Below are 20,156 nucleotides of genomic sequence, written 5' to 3'. Positions count from 1 at the left end.
GTGGCTTTATTCTGTACTGTCTCTTAAAAGTGCAAAAAATAACAGTACAGCTAAAATATTACATTGTCTCAGTTTCTGAACTGTGGTCACAGAATGTCTCAAAAGCACTAGAGCATCCAGTGCAGTTTAGTTACAGCTGAATGGCCTTAGTTTAACCATTAAGAATTGCCAGGGACTTCTTTCTGAAGTGTTCAGTTTTAAGGCCATAAGTCCAAGCCTCTGTTGAGAAGCAGTTCTCTCTGATCACTGGTATCTACTGATCACCTGTCAGATGTGCAGTATTTGGCTTACAAATGTGCAGAGTGGGGCCTTGATGTCAGTTCTTTTGTTAGCTTTTCATCTTGCTTTAGACATAAGTCTAACAGATAAAACTTGTTTTGCTGAGGCAATGCTTTTATACTCTGGTTCTCTTCTGTTTACCTAAGTAGGATAATTACAAAACACTGAAGAGATTTTTATGATGTCTTATATTTGTCCTTTCTATAATGATACACATCAAATTAGTACATTATAAAATACTCTTAAGTACTGCTTGTAAAACTATAAAACTTCTTGCTTTTTCTGAAGATCATATTACTGCTCTAAAGATGCTTTGCCCTTCTGCCCCAGTCAAGTAAATTCCTTCTCCCTCTGGTGTCTTCCTGTAATTTTCCTTATGTTATTTCCAGACCCCTACTTTTCCTGGGATAAAACCTTATTGCATGCATTGTTAACTTGGCATATTCTGCAAGTTGTATTCATTAAGTTTCACTCTTTTAAACAGTGAATGTCTCATTCTGATAATGGTACCATATTGTAGCTAATATTGCATAGACTTCAAGCTTGAATGCATTTTAAGAATAATCTTTCCTTAGCAGTGATGTGAAAACCCCTCGAGTAAGTACTGCCGCATGTATTTCATTGGTACTTGCATACAAGCAGGTGAACAGTTTTTCCATGATTTTCACATGGATACTTCATTTCCTGCTCCTGTCATTCCTGTGCAATAAGAGCTGTGATGTGGCTGCCTTCAGTCTTCAGTTACTTTTGTCTCTTGTGTGATTCTTCTGTAAACAGGAAGATGTTTTGGTGCCTGCATTGTCTGTTGGTCCCTGCCTTCATTTCTTTGGATACTGCTTCTTAGTGTTCAGAGAGTTGGATTTATGGTGCATTTACCCAAAAACAGTAAAACTACTTTGAATGTAATAATTGCTTGTATAAAGACAAAGACTTGGTTTACAGTACCAAGTGTAATCAACGTAGCTCTGCCAGCAAAATCCTTGATAATAATGCAGCCATGAAAACAGGGTTTTGCTTTAGTTAATCCTTTCCTGGAAAGAGATTGCAGAAGCCTTTATGATTACAGAAAAGCATATCTTGTGTAGCTGTTGCAGGACCCTAGTGATGTAGTTACATAGGCAGAAGCTTTGTTTTTTATTTGTTGCCTAAATTTGCCATGGCAGATCTTGCATTAAAATCCAGACTTGCAAGTGCATTTTGACCAGTCTTGAAATTGCAATATAATGCAAACGTTGAATACAAAGGATTAGGCTACAAGAAAATTTCAGACACGGGTGGGAAAATAGGTTTAACAAAAAACATGCCAGAATTTATTGAATCTAGGATTCGGTAGAAGATTCTCAATTATTTTATGCATGGTCTCACAATATCATAATAAGCAGCTGATCTTTAGGGCAGAATGGATGAGACTGGCATGAAAGAACCTTGAAAAAGCCTGGGTTAGTTTTTTAGAAGTCTTTATATAACTCTTCCATACAGCCATTAGAATAGCCTTCTGCCATTGGCAAAGTTGCTTTAAATAAAATACTATTTAGCTGGCATATGTACGCTGAAAATTTCGTCAGAGACCTTTGGATTACTTTTTTTTGTTCCCCCAGAGATGATATTTTAGGTGCTGATAATAAATTTGAGGCTGGGCTGTTTCTCTAATAACAGTGGATAAATATTCCTCGCCCTGTGCATGCATGGGACAATGTAAACAAGCTTCTAGAAACACTTTCAGCTGCATCTGCCTTCTATGGTTTCTGCCAGTATTTTAGTCTGTGTGCTCTTGAGCAGTACTGAGACAGAACTGGATAACTTACTATCTTAAAATGTGGATGAAATTGAATGGGATAGATTACCTACAGTTTCTTTATAGGAATCAAATAATTCTGATACAAAATTAAAACAAAAATACCAAGATTACTTCAGTTTTATGAACAGCAAGAAGGTCGTTATGACCTTCAGTTAAATTGAGACTTGATAACACCAGTCCATGAGCTGGAGCCACAATTTAAAGTGGTAACTAATGACACTTCTTAGCAAATGTCTTAATAATTGTACTGGTCTAGTTTCTACATGAACACTAAGACAAAGGTGAACATTTTCAGTGGCTGGTGGAATCTTTAACTCAACTTCTTGTGAACTAGTGCAACAAATACTATCAGCTATGGGGAAAAATGCCCCGAGACAACTGACTGTTCCACTGATCAAGATACAAAGCAAAACAAGCTGTCCAATTCAGAAATAGCTACCAACTACAAAAAATACTGTTTGGACCTAGCAAAAGAGGTGCTATAGCAGTCATTTTCTTTTGTTTGCTTGATCACTGGAATTTTGTTAATTTTTAATGCATGTCTTTCACTTAATTGGGTCATGTTTTTTCTAAAATTCAAATTTTTCTTCTTCCTATAGCCCTGCCATAGGACAGGCTGAGGCAGAGTCTCAGTGTTGCCCTGTTCAGTCTGAGGCAAGTGGGATTTATTTTATTCATTCTGGGGGCTTTCACAGCTTTATGGCTGTTGGATATTTATGTCCCCAAACTTGCAGCAAGTTTGGTGAAGGCCCCTAAATTTATTTTAATTTAGGTTTTTTATTCTCTTTTGGTAGATGGGCTCTATATTAATATTTATCCTTTTATTATCACTGTGTTTTTAAGAGTCTTAAGGGGAGGGAACCTGTTTTAAGATGTGTGGGTACCTTTTCTCTTAATGGAATGCATTTCCTTCAAGGCTGCTCAGGTCGTCCTTAAGACACACTGCCCCTCCCCATCGTTCCCTGCATTGCATTTGTGCTGTATTTGTTTTTGGGTTTTGTGTAGTCTCTGAATTGATGGCATGTAACCAGTTATTAATGTTCTCTCTTCTGAGGATATGTATCTATTGAAAAGCTTAAAATAGATTTGAACTAGTAAGTTAATTGCTACAAAAATTTGTAGCCCAAATTACAGAATACAGTTTCTTTGAAGAAGGTTAAGATGTTAATACTGCTGTGTTTGTGAGCTGCACCTCAGCAAATATTAATGTAGAGCCCTGCGAAGAAATAGATATCAGGTCCAAGCTGGTAACACAGAATAGAAGAGTGAGAAAAAGCTGCAAATTTTTTCAGCTTGCCAGTTTCAGGGAGAACCTTTTCCTCAGTCTCTTTTTCCTCAGTTCAGGGAGAACTTTTTCCTCCATCTCAAATACATGAAATTCGAAAATGTTTTGACTATTGCAACAATAGTAAGAGTTGAAAAACTTTTCTTTTAAGCCTTGTGGGATTCTGTTGCATATTCAGAATTAGCTTTATTTGAAGTTCCTTCTTTCACGCGGTGCCTAGCAAAAATTTCTGCCCTTTGTGAAGAAAAAGGTGCTCATTCTGTTGCAGATCCCTCGGTTGTGAATGCTTGAGGTTACTTAAAGAAAGCTTTAGAACAGCAGGTTTGCCTAAGGAGGTCTTGCAGCATACCAGCAGTGAAATAGTAAATAAACAAATGTGGGAGTCTGGTTTGACTTTTTAAAAAAGTTTTTGAGATATTTTAAAAGTTTGTAGTGAGGCTTTTTTATGAGCATAGTTGTTTATTTCTTCAAGATTTTGCTAAATATGACCCCTAATGGGATTTCAAGTAGCTTTAATTCAAGGATAGAGTTGTAATTAACTTAGAGTGGATTGCACATTGCTGTTGTACCTTTCTTTGTTTGTACTCTGCCCTTTGCACTTTTCCTGTAGAAGGCCCCCCCAAAATCCCTGTCTGACTGGAAAACTGACGTATCCATGTTAACTGTTTCAGAACGGTTATTGAGCATGGTCTTGCTTTGCTAATTCTCATTGTGGTGCTCCCCCTGATAACAGTGAAGATGAGAACAACTCTTCAAGATATACTACTGCAACTAGTACTTCTTTCGCTTGCTTAATTTATAGGACCATTTGAATTAGTTCTTTTTTCCCTAGAATGTCTAAGGAAACTGTTTAACTCAAAATAATACATTGTGGGGCTTGTAGTTCTTGCTTAAAGTATCTGAATCTCATAGAGTCTCAAAATAAAAAATAGGCAAATTTCAAATGCCTTTTTATTTTGAGGGATGAAGTGTGTTCTTAGTTACATTCCAGTATTGCAGCTTTCATTGCGGCAGTTTGTGTATCACAAAGTTGGACATCTTGCTGTTAGTGAAATTTCTTTGCTAAAGGTGGCAGTATTTCAGTGACGTGACTTTTATAGATATTAATAAAATGAGGTCTTGGAGTTCAGGTTTTTTTTAAGCTTAAGTAGGGGCACATAACTTCTTTTAAGGAGCACGGGTTACTGATACTCTGCTAAATTGGGTAAATTTGCACCTGATCTATTAAACAAGAAAAGTAACTTGGAGATGTGGTAAATGAAGTGCATATCACATATGAAGAACTTTTAAAAAATTTGTATACTTGGAATCAAAATAATCAGACCAGGGAAACAGTGGTAGTGCCTGGGTTCTCTAAGAATGCAACTGCCTGTGACTGCTGTTCTGTCTGTCACGGTTGGGCTAGGTTGGAAGTAGTTCAGAGGAAAGGAAGTTTTGGGCCAGCTGTTTAAGGGATCAAGATGAATCAAAGTGTTTGTAAAGCACAATGTATATGAAGTTCTTTCTGACGTTCTGAAAAACACTTGGTTAGAGGTTTCTGGCACACTGTAAGCAGCAGCTTAGTGCAGTCTTGATTGTCAGAGCAGATATTCCCAGTAAGGCTCTGTTAAAGGAAATGCAGTTTTATTGCAGTCTTGTGAAGGTGTGGCTGAGGGGGCTGAGCACTGGAGCCTGCTGCTTTGGCAGCCAGCCATATCCTGTCCTGAACCACAGGATCCAGGGTGTTACCTTCAAGCCATTTGTTTCTGGCATCCTGCTAAGTCAGTTTTGACTGTCCCTGGTATGAATAATTGTCAGGCTTGGTACTTATATACCTGGACACTGTTGTGAATAGTGAGGCCCTTGTACCTTCTGAACAAGTTTTTACAATAACCTCCTAAATTCTTGCAGGCTTCCTTGCAGTAGTGACAGTCAGCAACACTGCTGTTTTAATGGCAGTGAACTTCTGCAGAAGTACTGTCTTGAACTTACTTACCTTAAGGTTTTTCTTTCTTGAGGATATAAAGAAGTGAAAAAGTTTTGAGAAAATAATAGAATTTTAATGCCAGTGTCATCCTAACTAAAAAGCAAAGAAACACATGACATTGAGAGCTTGAAAGATTCCTTATAAATTCTCTTGTTAGCAGTTAAAGTGTGTGTCTCTGACAGCTAACTAACTGCCTTATATAAGGTTCAAGCTTCTGACATCTTAAACTTTTTTCCCTTAAATTTTGTCTTAAATCTCTACCATATTCAGAAAAGGGGCATGGGTTGTAAATTTCCGTTTCTGCTGTGCTTAGCCAATATGTAGAACTGGTTTTTACTAACAGAAATTTTAATTACCTGAAATGAATGCAGTACAACCAAAGGAAACTATTTCACCATCTCCCAACTTACGAAATTATATAATGCTTTGAGATAAAGATGTCATGCAGAGCTTTTTTCTTTTCTCTTTGTTCATTGAATTACTTGCACTGAATTCTCTAGCTTCTTTCTCATAAAATTAAGTGGGGAAAAATACATTTTGCTCTTTCACTTGTAAAGTCCAGAATAAGAAAACACACTTTAAGACTTTAATGAAGGAACCTGGCAATGTAAGTATTGTAATTTCCTTTATGTTTTTAGTAGGCAACAGGTGACCTTATTGAACTCATGGGTTTTGTATAAAAAGTCAGAAGGGCAAATTGAAAGTAGTTTTACAGTTGCCTTTACTTCACATGCTTTTCTTAAGCAACAAATTGCAGTAATTGAAGTTTGGCAGTTTTTTTTTTTTAATAAAAAACTAAATTATGGCTAAAACACCTTGGTTTAATACAATTTGTGTTTCTGTTAACTAGCAGCAGAATTTCAGCATTTGCTACTTACTGGTAGAGAAGAAAAATTCCACAGAACTGCCAGTACAGGTTAGTTTAATCTGTAAGTACCTGATGTTCCTATTTGAAATAATTTGTTCAAATGATACCACTTAAATACCTGAGGGGAATTTTGGTCTCTGAAATGTGATTGTTACCTACTACTGATTCCGGTAGTGAGTGAACAGACTAGACTTTTCTGGAAGATCTATAATGGATTTAACTATGCTTGTGGACAGTTAAAAAATATCTTCAAGCACCTTTAAGGAAAATTTAATACAGAATCTTGACAAGCAGCTTTTGATGTTACTGAAGAATGTGAAAATCTGAAGTCAAAATCACTGTGGTAACATGCCAGTAATTAATGAGGCTGTTTTTTATCAGCAAACAAGCAGAACCCTGTGTTTGTTGTGTTGGGGATTAAGCATTTCTGTTTCTAAGAATCCATAGCAGTTTGTAATCTTTCAATTTTCTTTAGCTATTGTAAATTACCCTTTCTTACCCACAGATTTTTACTTTGTTAGGCTGGTAAGCCAGGAGCTTGTTCTTCTGTGCTTTTTAAATTACTGCTTTCGTTCATTTCAGACGCTACCTGCGAACATGGTTTTGTCCAACTGTTTTATCTCTACATCAGACTTACTGCTCTGCTTCTACTTTAATTCTGCCCTATTCCATATTCCCAGATACTCTGGTATTTTATTTCTATTTAATAGAACATTTTATACCTTAAAATAGGAAAGATTCTTTGTGAATGATGCAGCTTTCTCTGGAATGGCTGCACACATTTATTTCTATTTAGACTTTGTATATCTCATCTCTACATATCAGTAGAAGAGATGAAAACTTTTTCCATGCTGTAGCATGAAGCAGAGATCTACAGCTGGATGGGCTGTAAGATTGTGCTTTAATTCACTTTTGAGGCCATGATGTCCCACTCTGAATTTGAGAGGCTTTTGACATCACTGGTGGGTAATTAATTAGTTGGTACTGGGAGGGTCATAGTTATGTGATAGCTGAACAGACACTTCAGTTTCGCCAGCTCATCTGAAGGGTTTAGATGGGTTTATGAGTGACTTGCCACTTCCAGCAGAATTGCCTGTTTTAGGGTTCTGAAATGTTAAACGGTGCTGCGGAATTCATCATAAAAATATACACAGTTTCAAGGCAATTGTATCTTCCTAGGTTTTAGAATAGTTACTCTTGCAGCCCATTGCCTGCCATCTTCTCTACATCAGTTCTTGGTAATTTACATTCAATGGCTTTGTCTTCAAAATGAGCTACAGCAAATTTCTGACTAATGTTGCATAGGTTTTTCTTCCTAGGAGGGGGAAAAAAGGGAAGTCATACATTAATATTTACAATTTAGCTTTATCTCTGTTTGCTTAATCTTAATTGCAGGTATGCAAGAATGAAAGGAATATGTTGTTGTGTAGGTATCCCTTTTATTCTTGCATACCCTGTTAACAGAATGTATCTTTATTTCTTAAACCATCTGTGGTTGACCCTGGCCAATGTTAGCATTAATGCAGTGCTCAGTACTGAGTTGGAGTGAGCTTTTAGCTGCTCAGTTACCTTATCAAGTCCTGGTTTTGGCAGTGGCTGGATGCAGACCTGTGCTACTTGTACACCAGCCTGGCAGTCAGTGGGGATAACTAAAGGGCAGAGTGTGTTCCATAGTGTCTTAACAAAAAAAAAAGTGCATTTCTCCAGGATAGATCATAGTAGAACTCTGGTAGAAAGTCATCTTGTTGTGAAACTTTAAATGGCAATTGCTTATGGTACTTCTTGCTAGAATAAAGTTTATTTTCTTTTGAGATAGGACCAAAACAAAACTGGAAACTTGGACTTTGATTACCAGGTGAGCAGTGTTAAATTGTAGCTCAACTTCTGACACACCATTAGAGCAGCTGTCCATTGTAAAGTGGTTCAGCAGTTTTCCCTCCCAGTTCTGGTACTGTGTATTTGGAACAGTTTGTCATTTCCCATTATTTCCTTAGACTCCTTGCTGACTCCCAGTTGCCCTTTTAGCGTTTTGGTCACTGTGCAGCAAACTCCAAGTTGGTTTTGGTACCTTCATAAAGGACCTTTAAGCACATGAGTGAATAGTGTCCCCTGTCAGTAGCAGTATGGCCACAGAAGTTAGTGTGTTGTGAAGGGTTTTTTTCTGTGACTTGATTCTGCTTTTGTGTTAAGTGGTATGAAAGGGCTGGGATTACTGATCTTTTTCAAAAGACAGGTGGTGGCAAAATACTGATGTTGAATTTAATTCAAGAAAGAGACTGGTAAGTATGTGCATCACTTTAATGCATGCAAATAATAGTAACAATAACAAGCTTAATTTTATAGCGTTCAGTTTACAAAGAAGATGAGAAGAAAATGCAGAGCTAATATCACTTGCATCCACTGGGAACTCTCTCTGAACTGTTTTTCATATAGCCATCTGTAATGTGTGATCATTTTGTAACAGTCTCTGATTAAACAGAAGTGAACCACTGTTTCTGTGTATTTTTTTTCTCCTGTTGAAAACCTATTTAAATTATTATTGCAACAAATGTTATGGTGAGAATAACTTGGCACCAGCTTTTTTGATTCTCTGTAAGCTGTAGAGACTCATTTGTGTGAGCTCTGACTTAAAGAGGAAGACAAGTGAATCCAGTTTCTTAACCTTAACTTCCTTTTGCTGTTGATCTGCTGTCCTGCTGCTAAGCAGACTATAAAAAGCTATTGAAATTGGAAGAGTTGGAATATGGAGGAAAAGTTTCTAACAGTGTTTTCATAAAAGTTGGTGGCATGGGCATGCTGGGAGGTGCTCTGCTCTAAACCCTTTTTGAGCAAAGTGACGGAGAGATGAGGTAGCTTGGGAGGTGGGTATCCTTGCACCTCCTGTGTATGGGATAAGAATAGATTACTGTGCTAGGCTGGTTGGTCTTATTTAGCTACCACTGTTCACTCATAGGTGAATTTCTGAGAGGTGGTAAAGGGAAGATAAACAGATATTTTAATGCTATGACATGGACCAGTTGGAGGCTTTTTGAATTGGGTATGTGTGACAAGGAGTTGAAGTAGAGGACCCTTCAAGTGAACATTGCTGCTGTGCTGAAGTTCTTAATGGGCATTTGTACTAAGAGCTAGTTAGAGCAAGGGCAGTTGTGTGTTGCCTGGCAGGTTAAGCTCCTCCTAAATATGAACATGACTGGTAGGAAGTAGGTCTGTATTTGCTGCCCTGTGAACCTCAGCTGGTGGTTCTTGCAATGTGGGACCCCAAGAGTTAATCTGTAAGTTTACACTTCTTCTCTAAAATTTGTTTCAGTTTGTTTTTTTGGTTTGGTTGTTTTTTTTTTTTTTCTGTAGGGCTGGGGGTGGACGAAGAGTTTGAATCTACACTGTTAATTTCTTAAAAGGTAAAAGTGGGCATATAAGAAAAGCAAGACCCCTATTTATACCTCAAAGACTCAAGCTTGTGCTGTAGTGTGGACTACAGGGCAAAGCACTGCTATCTGCAGAATCGAGTTGGGTGTGTGCAGGCAGTAAACAACAGACCCTCCTGGCCAAGTTGGCTGTAATTTTTCATCATGGTAACAGTTCCTTTTCAAAAAGAAAGTCTGTGTTTTTGTCACAGTATTTGAGCAGGTTGTGTATGTGGTGAGCAGTCAATGCTTTGCTTTTCACTCCTGTGCTTTTCAGTAAGTTTACATGTCCTGTTTTTGCTCTGGGTTGAAGCCATCCTAATGCCCCCAGGCTAGACTTGGGAAAGCTGCCTTTGCCCAGTTACCTTCTCAAATGTACTCCTGTCCCCTGCATCAGGGCTGGGGAGCAGAGGGGGATTTCTCTGGCCCTTCAGCACTCTTGCTTCTGGCAATTGTTTCTCCTACCTGAGACCAGAATGTGAAAGCTTGGACTAGACAATAATCTTCCATCATCTTCCTTCTGAATTCACCATGGCTTGCAGTTCATTTTACAGTTTCTGGCTGCAGATCTTGGCTGCAGTTGGAAAAGCAAATCATACCTAGCTACTGTTGGACATACATGCTCAGGTAGGGTAATAAAGCTCACATAGAAATGGTAATCCTTCATAAAAGATATTTATTTGATTAAAACAAGTTATATGACAGCGAGTTTTGGCAATTTTAGTCACAGTATCTTAAACAATGTGAAACTGCAACGACACACATTTTTATTAGAAGCTGAATGTAACATCATGGTTGTGAACACAGCACTGAAAACCTCCTTTGCGTTTTTCAAATCATGGATGTATGTTATAGACAAATTTCAGTTCTGTATTCTGTGGCATTCCTTGGATGATAATGCAAAATAATTTCACCAAGTGCAGGAATTGTTTGGACTATAAACACATAACAGTGCTTACAAATCATCTTTATGTCACCCATGACTCTGCTCACATATCTCTCCACCCCACCCCAGATACAGATGTCTAGTAAAGTAATATTTACACAGAGAAGCAATGTAGGATTATGTAGAATTTGAGACCTGTTTTTTATCAGTCTGATTGTGAAGTCAGCTTTAAAATTGCTTCCGTACTGACCCTGGTTTTGCAGTCAGTAGTTATTTCATGCATGGTACATGTCAGAGAGCAGTGTATGTGGTATGAGTTCATTTTTCTCTTGCTGATTCAGGAAGAAAAATTTAGTTAACACTGGACAAATTCTTTTACTGATCAAGACTATGCAGAAATTAACTTAAATGAAGTAAGAAGAAAGGGATCAATTGCTGTCTTTGGTTTGAAATCTTACTTTCTGGAACTCCAAAACTATCAAAGGCCTGGCTCAAAGTTCACTCTACTCATAGTTTCAATTTTTTAGTTATTTGGTCACTATTATAGTTGTTAATTCTGATATTCTTGTTGCCTGGTAGTTACCCAGGAACAGTCCACTTTTAGTTTTAAATATGAGACTGGACAATTCCAGTGCTGTACCCTCTACAAGCACAGTGCATACAGTACTGTACTACATACCTTAGGTTCTTCTGATGGCTGGATCACTTTCAACCTCAATATTGAAAGCAACAAGACCATTAAACGAAAAGCCTAAGTAAAAGGTCACATTTTCATTTCCAGCAGGCACTGATTCATGATGGAGTGGCAAGATACGGAGTTCCTTCACATGACCTCGTATAAATAAATTTCTGTCCTTGGTCCAGCCAGAAACTCTTTTGAGATTGTCACGAATTCTGGAAATATTCCATACAGTTCCATGGAGCCACTTCATTCTCCTCTCATCTAAGGACCCCACCATCAATTTTTCAATTTTATTTTTGTGCACTATCTTTTGTAAGCCATAACCCTTTCCCAGAAAAAAAGGGGTGTAGATTCTTTTCTTTCTGGTAGGAACATCTTTCATTTTGATGTCATATAAGCGTTTCAGCGTTTGAAGCGCTGAAGTTAAAATTTCATCTTTCTCGGGATTAGGCTCTTTGTCTAATACCTCATCTGGCCAGTACAGCAAGGTGAGCAAAAAATAGGCACTTGATGGAAATTGCCTTTTTCCTTTGAAGAATCTTACACTGAGCTCACGAAGAATTGGCAGTGGAAGGAGTTTGGCTGATTCTGGTGCTAAGCAGGCTAATGTGATGTGGCACAAAATAAAATTGATTACATCATTGTCCTCCAGCCTGTTCCTCAGAGGGTTTTCTGGATAGAAATCAAGGATCCTTTCTAGCTTTTCAGCTGACCTGTTCTCTTTCTTATCTGTTAAGAAGGACAGGATATTGGTGACATTTCCTCCACCACTCCCATAAATACTCATGCGTCTCATGAGCTGAGTGTCAGGACCACTGTTGCTGTCATCTTTAAGTGATGCTGAGATGAAGAATTTAGCATATACCGCTGACTGCCTTCTCAACCATTTTCTGGGATTATGAATTTGTTCTTCCTTATCATTTTCATCATCCTTCTCTTGGTTTTTGTCTGTTTGGAAATAACTTAGTTCTTCTGAAATCCATTCCAGAGCATTGTACAGGTTCTGTTGCAAGCCTTTTAAGCAGGAATGAAGCCTTTCCCATGTTCTTTTTATGTCTTCAGGAATGTAATTTGTGGTGAGATATTTCACAAGTTCAGTATGTTCTCCCTCTGGACTTCTGTGGAATACAGGCAGTGTGGACAAAAATCGAAGAAGGCGACAACCTACTTCTACTTCTCCAAAATAGCCAGCGTTGTTCATATTTTCACGTTCTTCCTTTGCTGCCTGTTGTGCAGCTCTGAAGCACTTCATAGCTTTAAGAGCAATCAATATCTTCTCAGTGATCCTTTCATGGGTGTCCTCCTCTGTCATTTTGTCCACAGAGAAATTAAACCATCTCCTGTATACTTGACCTTCTGTATCCAAAATAAAAGAATCAGTTGGCAAATGTGCTTTTGCGACCTTTGCCCAGTATTCAGCATCTTCAAATTTTTCATTGATGTAATTTAGTCTGGCAAGCTGCTGGGCAAAAAAAGCATCTTTTCCAAGGAGCTCATATGCAGCTTTTAAAACAGCAATGGCTTTTTCACAGTCTTCAGCTTCACAGACATGTTCAATGAACGGGGAGAAGAGTGTATCAGTATTGTCACCCCTGCTTCTTTTATCACGTCGAATAAACAGATGTCTGATAAACTTTATGAATTCTCTTTGTCCAAATCTGTTTTCAAAGAGTACCTTTTCCTGAAGAAGAGTTGTTGCAAGTTGACTTAGTGATTGATTCCCTGAAAGCTGATGCAAAATTTCTTTTGCAACCAGGCAATGTATTATCCGAATAGATGAAATATAAGGGGTACTTTCCCTTAGCTCAATAAAAATCATTCTTACTTGTTCACTCAAGTGATGTTTGAAATCGTATGCTCTTGCTTTACTCTCTGTATATGCCCCCAGCCCCAGAAAAGCCTCACAGTGTGACAGTGAAATGTATGAATTTGGTACATAGCAGTTGAGCAGAGCAATGTAACGCATCAAGCAGGTGTCACGAGAGGAAGGGTCGATGCCTTGCAGTATGTGCTCTACCATGTCAGATACGTATGTTTTATTGAACTCCTCACACATCAGCACAAACGTAAGTATGAATTCTGGCTCAGCATATTTCTGCTGCAGTTTTACAAGTTTGGTGTTAAACAGATTTTTCTCTGACTCTGTCAGTTTGTGAGTGACAGCAACTGTGTCTAGTGGCGAAGCCTTGCAAAGCCTTTCAGGATCATTGGATCGTCTACAGCATATGAGGATGAAGTAAGGCCTGGAGGTATTCATTTTTCTGGTTCGTACAGCCTCCATTAAGTCATTCTGTAGTTCATCAAAGTACTCATCATCGTAATCTTCGATCAAGAGCAGCACAGGAAAACTGCGAGTGATTTCCTTTTCTTCATAGTCTCTAAGGGCTAGCACATGATTACAAACAGTTGAGGGTGAATATGAGGTCTTGATAACAGCACATCTAAAACGCTTTCTGCTTTTCCATAGAACTTGCCGTGCTATTGTGCTTCCACCACTCCCAGGATGGTGAAATATCTTTAGTTTAGCCACAGAATAATTGTGTCCACTTCCTTGCAAAATGCCATCCAAGAGTTTGCTTGCCTCCGTGCATGCTTCACGTTCAATGATATCCCCACAGAGTTTATTATCAGCAAGCCACAAGTTTTCCCACTTGATTTTTCCCCCACGGTAAAAATTTTGTTCTATTTCTTGTTTATCTTTATCAGTCCAAAGATTATATTTTATATCATCACATTGGTCAGCACAAAGGATTTCTAGAGAGTACAGTTTCTCTTCTTCCCGCAAAGGAAGTGTACACACGCCTCCAGTGGAAGCTGGCAGGTGTCTGGGTTGGGCTGTCGAAGGCAGCATTGATTGGATGGTGGCATCTACGTGACTGAGCTTCATACCCACAATACTGCATTGTTCTAGTGTTTCAATGCTACAGGATTCCTGAGCTAGATTGGCCCACTTTCTGTAAATTTTTTTGGACTCTGCAATGCAGATGATGTACTCCATGCCATTCATCTCTATATAGAATTCCTGAAAAGTGTCCACAAGTGGTTTCTGTACTGGTGATAGCAATAGAAAAAGCACAATGAAAGAGCGCTCCGGCAGAATTTCCTCACAGATACAAGTAATTATTTTCTTCAGGTATTTCTTTTTTGTTCTAATCCATTTATTTTCATCACAAGGTTCTTCATCCCCAAGGAAGTCACTGCGCCCATTGCAGAATATCCAGCTGGTCTGATCAAACAGTTTCTGAGAGGGAGAATTATCAGTCTTAATTTCTTTGAAAAAATCCTGTAAAAAATACGAACTTGTTTCATGGTGCTCTTTGTATTTGCTGTACAGCCCTGACACATTGGAATGTTCATCAAAGTCAAAGACACAGAAGATGTTCAAGTGCATTAAAAAATTGATGTAGTTCAGATTATCCTGTTCACATCTGTTTGTGACAAGGATGTACCGTAGGGAATCATCCATGTGGCTTTTGCCATCATTTAATAGAATTGATAACTTTCTTCCTAAATCTTGAGCTATTTCTGTAGATACTTGTGTGCTGGAGAGCTCAGCTCTTTCTCTTTGAGCATCCCTGTCTGGCATGGCTTGAATGAAAGCAGTGAGTTTGTTGCGCTGCACAGGTTCAGACTTTGCTCCCAGTCTCTGGTAGAGAGCTGGTTCTTTGGTCAGGATCACCTTCTGACTGCTTTCATTGTATTTTGGCAAATAAACTTCAAAACAATTGTTCTTTACCAAGCTGAATGTTGGTTCAATGTCAACCTCCACTACAAATCTTTGTTCCTGAGAGTCTTTTGAAATCACTTCAACAAACACAGGTGGGTGAATACATTTCCTTGCAATTTCTTGTAAATTATTGCAAAAGCACTTTTCTATATAATCCAGCGCATCAACAAAGTCTTCTCGGTTTTTGATCTTTATGCCAACAATCTGTCCGTGTTTCCAGCCCTTGTCCTCAACACTGTCCATGACACCAAAATGGATGGTGCCATTTGTTCGAATGTTCATGCAAGCCGAAGCAAATCGTATCACTTCAGAAGCAAATTTTGATTGCAGTTGATGTTTGTTTAGTTCTGCAGCAGTGTCACAAGATTTGTATTCATGGCAAGGAATGATTAAATCACTGACTCCTGATTCTGGAGCAAGAACTGTGTCTTTCACATATTTGAAATCAGTATCCTGACTTCTAAAAGGCCGACAGTTTCTGAGCTCTAAAACTTCATCAGCTCTTTGAAGCTGGGATTTCTTGCTTCTTTTTTGCTTCTTGCCAGAAGTAGGAGCTGTGTTCTCGCTGCTGGTTGTACCCACAGCACCACAGCTGCCTCCAGTTGCCGTGCCCTGAGCAGGGGCATTGCTGGCTCTGGCTGGGCCTGTTTGTGCATCTGTTCTGTCGGGTGTTTTGCTGCTGGAGTCCTCAGCTTGCTGTGCATTGTCCTGGAGCCGCAGAAGTTCATTTCTCTTGTGGATTAAAATCTGGATTTGGCCTTTCTTCATTCCTATGTCTTTGAGGAAAGACTCATCCAGTTCCATTAGTGCTGGACCTGTCACTTCTTCTGCATGTAGTTTATCTACATACTCCTTCTTGATTCCGGTGGATTCCAGCCAACATTTGACATGGTTCTCAACCCATTCACTCACAGGTAACGCTTTGTAATCTAGAAGTTAAAATCACGTGTTACTAATACAAACTAATGTTTGTTTGGCCACACTGAATGTTAGAATGTCTTTCTACCAGTCACAGTGAGAGAGCAGGTCTTAACTTCACAAATTCTGATGACAAAGTATCCATAACCTTAATCAGAAGCAGTTCTAAACAATGGTGCAAGACTAACAAATCAGCAAAGCAGGAAACTAGGAAGGAGACTTGGAAATGATCCTCAAAAGGAGTCAAGGAAATAACCCAAAATGTTTTTTGCAGGGAATGATAAGGTTTATGGGAATTGACAGGGCTAGATTCCCTAAACTGGACAGGTTTGCGTAGATCATTTACCCACTTGAGTCTGATAATTTTGCCTTAATGAGGATAGCTAAGATGGTAGGAGTACTGACTAGTTCCCCACTAGAGAGAAATCCTTCAAATGCAGATATTAAAAAGCAAATTGCTACATACAAATTAGAAATTTTATGAAAGCAATACATACCCATTGTCTTTGGTGAAGGAAATCCTGCTGTTACTGAACAAAACCCTAGAGGGGTGGAAAAAGTAAGTCTTCAGATTTACAGTTCAGGTTCCAATGATAATTCAAGCTGACTTTGGTGGTGTGTTTTCTCAACTTCCTCCCCACCTTTTTGTCCAAGGTCATTTCTGTACCTCTAAAAGCCTGTTCTTGCCAGCTGTGCTGCTTCTGTGCGCCTGTGTGAAGGCAGCTGCTCCTGCCTCTGACACGTGGATGGGAAGGAAAGAGGGGGCTGCTGTAGAGTTTTGTGCTGACAGCTGAGCCCAACAGTTCCTTCTGTTACATACTGGAGAAAAGGAGGCCCCTACCACTGTATCCCCCAGGTTCTGTCTGTGATAAATGGATATGAATCATGCTAACTAAATTGTAACTATATCAATATTTTAGAAAATAATTGTTATAAAATAAAAAGGAAAAGTATATGTGATTACTGTTACAAAGCAGATAGATTTCTTTGCAGATGTTACATGTGAAAAACAGGATGCAGGATGTATTTATTGAGATAAGCAAGATCCTAAAACAGAATTGGCCTTGGGACAAAGTCGGGATGACTCCCAAAGCAGAACCGGCCTTGGGATGAGCAAAGTTGGGACAATTCCAGATATGGTCTTATCTATGAAATAATAAGGCTTATTTGGAACATAATGCTTACTTTACATAACACAAAGCTTAATGTGCATGCCAGCTTGCCAGGTTATTCAGAGGACAGTGAGGAAGAGGGTGAGCCTTCCTCTGAAAAGACCACCAAAAAGCCAGAAGACCCCTCAGCAACAAGTGGAGCATGTGCTATGCAGTATAGTGATGTAGATTTCAAGAATCGAAAATAGGAGATTTATGGAAAATTATTGATGAATATGTATTGGCACACAGTATATAAGGTTTAGTTTGGATTGCTTTGTTTCGTATGTGAGGCAGGGTGAGAAACCCTCCCCGTACCCCGGTCGGTTTTGCTTATGCTTTATACGAACCTTAATCATACCTAATTAATCACTGCCAAATTTTTGTATATGCTTGATTATTCATTTATACAAAATTGCTGTTCAATTAAAATTGCTGCTAAATTCAATTTTGTTGTTTATTAAGTTAGATATATAGAAATTAATTCATAACATATCTCTTATTTTTTATTGCTTTTTCTCACTTTCCCTGCCTTTTGTTCCTTCACACTCGCTTTTTTCCCTCTCTTTTTTGGTGGGTACACTCTCCCCTGCTCCTTCTCTTTTCCCACATCTGTTCTGGTGCTTACCAGAATTTCCAAGGAGCAGTTGGACTCACTGCCCGACCCAGCAGAAGGTTTTTTGTTTAGTGCGGTGTCCTTCCCTGAGTCATAGCATCCTTCCTGTGCCCAGCCTCCATTCCAGTGGTTCAGAGATGAGTGGCAGCATGGACAACCTGTTCTGTACTGCAGGAGGAATGGGTTAAATACACCTGCTCAGTGTGGCATTCACAGCAGTAACCATCACTGGGATCACAGTAAAAGGTGCACTGTGGTGGTGGTAGTCTTTCTTCTCTCACTGTAGTGTGGAGGCTCAACTCTGGTTCAGCTGGTGCAGGAGCTCAGCCAGCTCCACCCCTGCAGCTCGTGGTGTCAAACAGTGCTCTCAGCAAGTGTAAAAGGAGCAGCCACCAGTGCAGCTGGCCGAGGTCTCCACGTTATCTGCAGGTAACTGGGGGAAGAAGAATTCACTCCCCAGGACCAAGGCTTGGCAGGAGGTAGGTTCAGCAGAAGGGAGTGGTTTGGGGAGACACTGGTTTTGGAAGAATAAGGTATGCTGGAAAAAGGCCAACAAGTGCACATTAACCCTTTCTGCATCTGGTCAGCCCTGTAGCAGCCTTGGCTGAGGCACAGCGTGGCTGGAGCTTTGGTATGAGCGGGTGGCTTTGCGAGGGGAGCTTGTTACGGGACTCCCTGATGTGCTGTAGGTATAAGGCATCCCTCAGAGTACGTGTAAACAGGCTGGTTATGAAAATAGTGGGAGATGGATTTCCACGGACACTTGGTGCAGCCTTCCCCGAGAAAGGGGGCTAAAAATGTCCCTGAAATACGGATCTTTTAGGGCCTTTGGCCACCCCACAGGGCTGGGCTTGTACAGTGGAATCCCGCCCCGCCCTTTTCTCTGTGCCCCAATCCGCTGTGACAGCTGACGTCAGGAAAGCGTTTCAGAACGAAGAGCCTTGCCGGGGAATCGAAACTGGAACTGAGGCTGAGCCGGGCTGGGGCAGCACGGCTGGAGGGGGCCCGCGGGTTCCTGATCCCTCCTGGTTCTAAGAGCAGTCGGGGTTGGTGCTCCAGTGGGCTCTGGTACCCCGGGCTGCACGCGTGGGCAGCGAGGGGGTGCAGCTGCGGGGAGCTCTGCGTCCCGCTCCCACCTCTCCGAGCTGCTCACAGTCCTGTGGAGTGCTGCCGAGCAGCTCCTAGCCCAGTGGGGTGGCCAGGGAACAGAGCTGGGCGGGCGGCAGTGGAGGGACAGCCTCACTTTTCGTTAAAGCCGATACCAGTAGAGTAAGCGGCCCGGCTGAGAATGACCCCGCGGGTCGCAGCGCACGGAGGGTTTACCTTGCAGAGCCCGCGGATGGCCGAGTGTCTCCAGCGCTGTCTGCCCGCAGGGAAAGGTTTCCAGACGAGGAAGGCAGGGAAGGGGCTCCAACACCTGGTGCCAGGCTCTGCACGGGCAGCACTCTGAGCTCTGTGGGCGTTCTGCTGCTCCTCCGGATCTCTTGAAAATTATTCCGGGAAAGAGGAGGCTGCTTTAGACAAATATGCCGGATGAGTTATCAAGTCTCCACCCCCTTCCCGGGCAGTGCTGCTGCTGGGTGGTACTGCGGATTATAAAACGGGTAGCCTTAGCCCCACCAAAACCAGCTGTCAGGATGGTGTGTGGGATATGTGAAAAATGCATATTATATGGCTCTACGCAGATAGTTACTATATGTATTATGTTATATTGATTAGTTGTGCTGTCTTAACACTTTAATAGTGTGGTAAATGTAGTTTTGTAGTTAAAATGAAGCTCTAGTAGTTGAAATAGAAACGATGTATGTGGGGGCTTTTTTAAGGCATGAGATACTCGCTTGGAGGTAACCATCATAGAACACATAAATCTTCCAGAGAAGAGGAATTTATGGTTTTCTTATCAGAAGAAGCTAAATTCTTCAGGCCTTGCTCAGACTCGAAGACGCCGTGGGGATTAAAGGAAACCGTTACATACAACAGACAGTTTCTTGGTTTAAATAGAATGTTTGCATAACCATGAAGTATATATTAATATACAACAGTGTATTGTTTTAAGGGTGATTCCATTGTTCACGAGGCATGCTTGTCATGGCTTAAGTGCCCGAGAGCATCCAGACATCCATAATTCTTTGCTTTTTATTGTCTTACAATTGTCCTAACTCTAAATTTTATTACTCTAATTGTATTACTATTTTTATAACCATTTTATTATTATTAAACTTTTAAAATTTTAAAAACCAAGTGACTGCCGTTTTTCACAGGATATATTCTTTGTTTTGCATTTTAAACTTTCAGGTCCATCTCACTTACTGCCCTCTATATGAGCTACCTACTCACTCCAGGCCCCCTCACAAGTAGTGGAGAGGTTGGCAGGGTCGAGAGGCTCCCCAGCCCAGCCCTCTGTGCCACTGGGGCCTAGGAAGGCTGGGCTGCAGCAGAACTGTCTTAGTGTCTGTTTCCTGTAAAGCACGTGCTCAGTATCAGCTCAGTTTCACCAAAACCGTTTATTTTTGGGTATTTCTTTATCTCACAGCAGCACAAAGTCCTGCCATTTTATCTCACCTGCGCACATGCCT

The 20,156-nt window shown here is 40.2% G+C and overlaps 1 protein-coding gene across 1 annotated transcript; it reads right to left on the bottom strand.

The window, feature by feature from the left end:
• Positions 1-10,259: 10,259 nt before the first annotated feature.
• On the bottom strand, positions 10,260-18,943 carry LOC128797759 (sterile alpha motif domain-containing protein 9-like). Its single transcript, XM_053960611.1, has 4 exons — positions 18,904-18,943; positions 17,593-17,748; positions 16,311-16,355; positions 10,260-15,824 (listed from the first exon to the last, which is right to left on the bottom strand). The coding sequence occupies exons 3-4, from the start codon at positions 16,312-16,314 to the stop codon at positions 11,167-11,169; spliced, it is 4,662 nt and encodes a 1,553-aa protein (XP_053816586.1). The 5' UTR covers positions 16,315-16,355; positions 17,593-17,748; positions 18,904-18,943; the 3' UTR covers positions 10,260-11,166.
• Positions 18,944-20,156: the final 1,213 nt, after the last annotated feature.

This window comes from Vidua chalybeata, chromosome 19, assembly GCF_026979565.1.
Source record: "Vidua chalybeata isolate OUT-0048 chromosome 19, bVidCha1 merged haplotype, whole genome shotgun sequence".
NCBI lineage: Eukaryota > Metazoa > Chordata > Aves > Passeriformes > Viduidae > Vidua > Vidua chalybeata.
This window is presented reverse-complemented; position numbering and strand designations above follow the sequence as displayed.